Genomic DNA, 7,762 nt, shown 5'->3' on the forward strand with positions numbered 1-7,762 from the left:
AAGTATGATCCAAATCACACTAATGAAGGAAGATCCTTATATATCGGATTACTTTTTTATAATAAAAAGAAGAAAAAATATTACAAAGTGTGTATTTTTTAACAGGTCTCATCTAATTTCATTAAAAATGATTTCTTTCTTACTCAGTAAAATTGTCAAGGTTGTAGCAGGTTATACTACTGCTGTCCCTGGCCAGACTTTTTACTGCCCTCCAACAGAAAGGAAGCTGTACTTCAGCAGTGGCATCAGCAAATGCATTATGAATCACAATAGAAACAAGCTTCTCAATATCTGAAACTAACTAAAGTTGTGGCTGGAGATATTTCCACTGCATGTACATCAAGTTAGGACAGAGAGAAAGCAATTAACTTAAGAAATACAAATTTATTTACAAACATTCCCTAAAAAACAAAAAGAGTTCTCCTGGGTAAACTCTGCTTCTGTAAAATACTGCAGGTGAGCATCACAGAACTTATGTTTTACAGGTTTACCCTCATATAAAAAATATTTTAGCTTGAGTCAGTGACATCAAAAGGAGATGATAAAGTAAAGGCAAACTGTTCTAAAACCATATCAACTACAAGGTTTCGCTAGTTTTCCTCTTTTCCTCCTGGCTTTAAAAATAGGCAAAAAGAATTTGGGTCACACTAGCAAAGAGGAACAACAGAGGCCTAGCTATGCACGGATCAGGCTTCAAAGTCAAACTCACTATGTAACACTGGACATCATCCTGCTGTCTTGATTCAAGGAAAACCGTTATCAAAATAATAGCACTTTTGCCTGACAAAGGACAGAGAGTTTTAAACCACAGTTTCACTTTGAATAAGACAGTTATTTAGCGGAAAGGAGCGATAAGGAAGGATTCAATCGAGTCTGAAGATTCATTGCTAGTTTTGCATGTTTTTTTTAAACTAAATTGCATTTGAAAAAAGGGTGCAGTATTTTCCTCCAATATTACTCAAAACAGCTTAGAATACAAACAGTTCAGCATTTCAAACATACTACCTTGTTACAAAGATGTTTAGCAAGGAAAAAGTCTTGACAGAACAATGACCGGCACTTCACTTCCTAATCTATATTTTAACACTCAATAACTAGGTTTCCTCACCATAGAACAGCCGTTGTAGCTTTTACATAGCTATTACAGTTATTTTAAAATACTTTGCTGTTAGCTTTAAATGTCATTGGTCTGAGAAAACACCAAATGCTACCAAACAATATCCTGGCCCCAGTGAAGTCAGAAGAATTTTTACCTTTGACTTCAACTGAGCCAGGATCTTACCCATGTGGATTTACTCTCCCCAAACAAATGTCTCATCAATAATTTGCAATACATCTTAAGAACCAAATGAAGTGTCTATTTAATAATACTGTGGTAACTACTAAGAGAACAAAAACATTACAATTCGCTTATGTCTAAAATCCTAATGTGTACTGGGAGTGCATTCACCCCTGAGTAACAAGATATTTAAAAAAAACTGCACCCTTTTAACAATCATTACAATATGTTACAACACATACTGTAACAGTTGGCGCTATTAACAGTCAGTGGTAAAACTTGTTGCAGTCCAATGTATTTACAGCACTATTGCATTGATCCCGTTATCTTGTGTAATGAAACTGTGAGGGAACATTTAGAAAGAAGATAAATACAAAGAGTGTCTTTATTAAGTTGAATGCCAAGTTTGACAGCTAAACCGTGGTGGATCCCAATTATCCTGAAGCAGTCGTGGGAGGCGGTCTCTCCGCTTTGGATGTCCAAAGGGTTTGTTTTCAACCAATCATCTTCAGCCAAATAGTAAGAGCAATACAATTGTGATGGAGTTCACTGCTATTAATGGCACTGCAAAAGAAATACAAAATCTTTATGGAAATACTCCTTTAGGCTGCACACAGAAACATCATTTATTTATCAGATTCAGGTGCCACCCTTTCCAAAGAAAGATCAGGGCAACATCCAATAAGAACAATTAGAGAAACAGAAGAAAATAAAAACACAAGAAGGTACCACAAAATAAGCTTTGCATCCCAATAGCTCACCCCCCCAAAATTCATGACAGATTATTATGCTGGGAGACTAATGGGAGAAAATACAATCAACTGATTTTTTAAAATATTTAAATGTGTATATGCACATTCAGAATCTGGGGAAAGAGAGAGAGCGGGAGACTGTCCAGGAGGGAGAACAGAAAACAACAGTAGAAATTCCTAATACTGCCATGTTCTCCCTTGTGTCTCATACCTAACCACGAGAAAGCACTTCTATAGATGAGGTTGAATTCTCTCCATGGCCATTTCTCTCTCTGGTCTTCTGAGGACAGGCCTTGTATTCCCTAGAAAGCTATAAATTCATGTGGGTTGTAGTGAAGATTTTGTGATGTGGACAGCACAGTATACCTACTGCGACACACGCCAGGCCTTTAGATGGTACACTGCCAAACAGAACAGTTACAACCTTTCACTACCACCAACATGAAGTGGATACAAACCCATTTCTGTACTAACACATACTGAGCTGTCCTCACACTGCATGCCACTAAGTCTATCAGGAATTCTCGTAGTTTCTCTCGCCATGCAATAATTTACACACAACTGAATTATGATACTTGAAATAATTTAAAAGCAGGTCAGTGCTGAATTCTAGAAATCACAATACTTCTACGACCATAGGAAAGAAAGCTTCCATAACAACTGGCTTACAAACATTGTGGGCCCTAGGCATAGAGGCTTCTTTCTGGTCTCCCAAGCAAGTATCTCTTTTCTAATCCATAATCCGACAGCTATTCCCTTTCCAAGAGCCCAATGAGCAATGCCAGCTTGCCTGACCAATATACTCAGCAACAGGACTTTTGACATGGAGGGAGGTTCTTTTCTAGACGACTAAAAACCTGTGCTTTTGCAATTCACCCACTAAGTCCCTTTCATTACTCATCTCTCTCCTGTTTTTCAAAGCAGAAATCTTAGGGAGAGGATAAGAGCCGGAGAGAAAAAAAGTTTAGGCCATGATAAGCAAATAGCATAATAGGGAACAGCAGGATTACACACCCCAACCCAGGACTACAAGCATGTATGATACAGGCAGCCAAGGGGATTTTTTCCACATCAAGCTGTGGGTATAGCAACTGGGTAGCAGAGAGCTGTGCCTGACACCATCTTCTTAGAGCACAATAGGAGGATGATACATACATTTTGTACAAAGTGGCCTAAGGAGTTGATGGGAAAGAGCTGGGTAAAAATAATTGAGCAAGAAATGATTTCCCCAGCTGGGGAAGGAAAGCCTTCATTAAAGGGGCAACGTTTCAAATTCAGGTGTCGGGACAGTTCTGTTATATGAACAAACAATTTAATTAAAGGGGAAAGAACGTAGCCAACAATAAGCATCTCAACAAAAATGCATCTTCACTTTACCTCTCATAACTGTTCGTACAGATCGAATAAGGTTCATCAACTGTGCTTTAATTCCTGGCTCTTCTCCGAATCCTCCAATCCCCTGATCTGTTCCCCAGCCAACTGTATAACACGAAGAAGGTTGGGTGATTTTTTAATGTGGTTACTCACGGTTACTGGCAATATTACTAGGTGATCTCACTCACATAAGATTCAGTTTTGCCATTATTACAGCCAAATGACATACCAGCAAGCCTTATTTCAAAGGCAGGTAAACGGCTTGAAACAGTTAGTGGAAACAACTGCAAGTGAGCATGTATCTGAAAAGGCAAACAATGGCTATTTAGGTTTCTACAAATCCTTAGATATATCTGATGGACAATTCACCTGAAATTTAAAGCAAAGCAAAAAACAAACCCATTTGACAAAGTCCCACCCACACATGAGGATATTTTAGAAACAAAGTAGGTTTGAAGTGGCAGATAAAATTCTATCACCAACTAGGAGGCATAAAATAAAAAGTAGGAATAACAGTGCCCCAAACTTCTAGACCTGGGATGTCAAAAAGATCTGGCCCACAGAGCCACACTACCCAACCCCTGGTGCTGGCCCTGCACTGGGCCAGTCCAGGATCTGCCTGCACACCAAATCCATCTTCCACTCCTGCCAATCTGGGAGCCACGCTGCATGCAGCATCTGCTCCAGATCAGCTGGACCAAGCAACACATGCCGCTGACATCCTGGTCCAGCCATGGTGGGAACTACATGCAGCACAATCCTGGACAAGCTGGAACACGTGTACAGGCACTGGATCTTGTATGCCCCAAGAAGCCAGGGACTGTGGGCCTGATCCAGCCTGAGGGACTGGTGCCACACTGTTTGTTGGGCCCATGGACCAGTCCTACATGACCTTCCTGTTCTAGAAGAAGATCCCTCTTACTTGATCATTAAAATATATATTAAGAATGAACAAAGAGCTAGCCAGATTTGCAAAGGACAGAATCACATTAGTCAGGATGAAACAGGAAATCCACAAGGAACCACAGAAGAATCCAATAATGTTAAATGAATGGCCAATATGATATCAAATTAAATTTAGAGTTGCTAAATGCAAGACAGTGCCCACTGGAAGGAATAATTAGACCTGCTTATACATATTGCTGGACTCTAAATCACTAGGTTGCCACTCAGGAAAGACTTATATATAATTCACAGGAGCTCAATAAAATACTTTCATTGGGCAGCTCAATGTGCAGCATTATTTTAAAAGCAAACAAGGTATCAAGATGTATAAAGAAGGCAATAGGAAAACTATGATAATGCTGTTACATCAGTGGTGTGCTCCAATCTGGAATACTGTTTTTGGTTCAGGTCATTCTGTCCCTGCAGATTAAGCAGAAATAAGAGCGATCCAGGACACACAATGCAAGTAGCTAAGGTATAACACACTTCCATCTGAATAAAGATTGAAAGGGTTTCTCTAGTCTGGAGAAGAGAACAATAAAAGGAGACCTTGCTGAGGTATGTGAAACAGGAACAGGAAGAAAAAGTAAACTAGATGCTCAGATTTGCTATTTCCAGCATCAAAATTGTTAGGGCAACATATTTAGACATAAAAGATTATATATTACACACAAACTCTGAAACCCAATGCCACAAAACTAGATGGTCAAGATCCCAGCAAGATTTATTATCTTCAAAGGATGGATTTTCAAGGGATGAGGATATCCAGTCACAACAGAAAGGACGAGATTTGGGTTTTTTGTATGGTTTTGGTTTTTATGGGCTATGACTCTGTACTATGAGGTCTAAACTAAACGCTAGCTGAAAGGCACTAGGAGGTCTTTTCTCTGTTGGGGTTGGTTATTACTAGCTATCCACAAGAGGACAGATAAGAAGACTTGAGACTATGGGACGATCCTCTGTCAGAGTCGACTAGTGGATCAGATGGATAACTGCTCAATCCAAGAGAGCACTTCCTAAGCCTGATCTGTCTTTGAGTATCCACCACCTCCTCACAAAGCCTGTATGCAGCTCCCAATGGAGCCCAAAGCCCCAGCAGATTGCGTGCCCTCCCAAGTCCTGTTGGGAAGGATCAGAGAAAGGATGCTACCAACGTAATTGCCAGTAAGCCCAGTTTGACCCATCACAGGGAAATGTCAACCCCAAACAAAATCCTGTCTGTTTATTTTAGATGTATTTTGAGAGCCTGGGTGCTCTTTCAGTAGCATAGTATACACCTACCTGACCTTGAATTTCCAGAGTGAGACCTAAGGTTTCAGCTCAGCACAGGAGAGACAGAAGCAGAAAAAGGAAGGGGAGAGCAGGGAGTAAGAGAATGGGGCAGGAAATAGAAAGTAGAAACCAAATTACAAAAATCAACACAGGCTAAGGAAAACTGAATGGAAGGGAGAACAAGGGTCTGTCAGGAATTGTTGGAAAGTACAATCCGTTTTAAAAATACAAAGTGTACAAGGGCACTGATGCAAGACAATGACTAAATAGAATAAAAGACTGTGTCAGTCCTAAAAACCTTCTGTACAGAGAACTGCCAGATACAGGGAGTCTCCTCAATAGCACAAAAGCATGGTGAAGGCTTGGAAGTGGAGGAGAAAGTAGAGACCAAATAGAGGCAGTCCTCGGACTTACGACACAATTGGTTCCTGAAAACCATGTCTTAAGTCGAAACGTTGCAACTCAGAACCAATTTTCTCATAAGAAACAATGTTATAAATGGGGGATTGGTTCCTGAACCAAGGCCCGATACCCTACTTTCACCAAAAATACACCAGAATTTTGTACTTGATTAATTACAGATGAGCAGTATAGCTACATTAATGTGTTTATATTGTGTACAGCAATCATATTGATTTGGAAGGACTTCTTTGATGTGACTGCTCAACTTTTTGAAGGGCACTCGGTTGGACTTTTTGAAAGGCTTCTCAGGAGTCTTGGCTGCAGGTTTTTCTGAAGTTGTGTCTACTTTCTTAAAGGAAGTGTCCAAGGAAGTTTGGACAGATGTTCTCCAGGGAGATGGGTGATGCAGGTAACTTGTTCGCTGGGGTGGCATCGAATCGGATCAAGCGTAAAGTCAAAACTGACATCATAAAGTCGAAACGGTCTCAATTTATAAACGTCGTAAGTGTGAAACATTGCAACTCGAAACGCAAGTCAAGGACTGCCTGTATACTAAATACATCATGCTATAATATTCATGTTAAGAACCCCAACGCTTTTATGGAGTGCTTCTAGAGCCCTGGAATAATAGTTAAAATTTGAAGAAAAGAAGATGACATAAGGAAAAATGGAAAGCCAGATACAAAACGTAACCAAGGTAGATAGATTCTGTAGGATAATCTAAAAGCTTTTGGAGGTAACTTATTTTCAACACAACAATGAGATCTACTACATCTCCTTTCTGGACTTCAGGAAAACATCTGTGAAATAACAGTGAAAATGGGGGTTAATGTAACTATAACATAGGTAGAGAGCTGGCTCAAGGGGAGATGACAACGGACAGTAAGGAAGGGATAAGGATCAGGCCAGAGGCAAGACGTTACTAGCAGACTTCCTCAAGGATCAGTTCTGGGTCTGAAAGTATTTAATATTTTTCTTAATAACCTTGTCTGATAACAGGACTGGCTCACGACGCGAAGCTGAGCGGTCTCGTCAATACGGGAATCTCATACGAGACAAAAAACGGAGAATCTCGAGGAGGAGTGATAGAAACAGAGCTGGAAACGCAAAGCTGTGCCCGCAGGGACTGAGTCTGACGCCAGGGCTGATCCGCAAAACCGAGGAAAAGGGACTTTGGTGCATCCATGGGAAGATGGTTTTGTGCTGCTGCCGGCATGAGACAGGCACGGAAAAGAAAGTGCAAACCTCGGATCGCGTCTGGAAAGTTACTTCCCAAAGGAAGAGCGATGTATTGACGCCACCATTTAAGGAGGCTGCAAGACGTCATCTGAAGATCGCGGACGATTTTGGTGAGCCGCGTTCAAGACGCTGGCTGCAACCGGGGCAAGCGCAGGGAAGGTCTCCCGCCACCGGAGACACGACCTGCACCCCTCGTCGCCGTGCTTCCCCTGGGAGGGAGGATGACAGCTGCGAGGGGGGCGACTGATCTCTACCACAGCACCGGCGCGCGCCCGGCAGGCGGAAGAGCTCCTCCAGATAACAGACAACGGCCGGCCATGACTAAGCACCCGCGCGCGGTCCGGCCCCGCAGGAAGACCCGACCCGACCCGACCCGACCCGGCCCGGCCCCGGCCCCGGCCCCGGCCCCGCTCACCGTTGCGGAGGAAGCGCTCCTCGTGCAGCACGGCCATGGCGTTGACGAACAGCAGCGCAGCCTGCAGCAGCGCGTACAGCGTGA

The 7,762-nt window shown here is 42.1% G+C and overlaps 1 protein-coding gene across 1 annotated transcript; it reads right to left on the reverse strand.

Annotated features, from left to right (window-relative positions):
• Positions 1–364: 364 nt before the first annotated feature.
• On the reverse strand, positions 365–7,760 carry IER3IP1 (immediate early response 3 interacting protein 1; the record flags this gene model as incomplete). The annotated part of the gene is made up of 3 exons (XM_019518296.1): positions 365–1,843; positions 3,409–3,510; positions 7,679–7,760. Coding segments are annotated over 3 exons (240 nt in total), but the record flags the coding sequence as incomplete, so codon positions are not given.
• Between the last annotated feature and the right edge of the window lie 2 nt (positions 7,761–7,762).

The sequence above is a fragment of the Gavialis gangeticus genome, unplaced genomic scaffold, assembly GCF_001723915.1.
Source record: "Gavialis gangeticus isolate Ggan-Ray unplaced genomic scaffold, GavGan_comp1, whole genome shotgun sequence".
NCBI lineage: Eukaryota > Metazoa > Chordata > Crocodylia > Gavialidae > Gavialis > Gavialis gangeticus.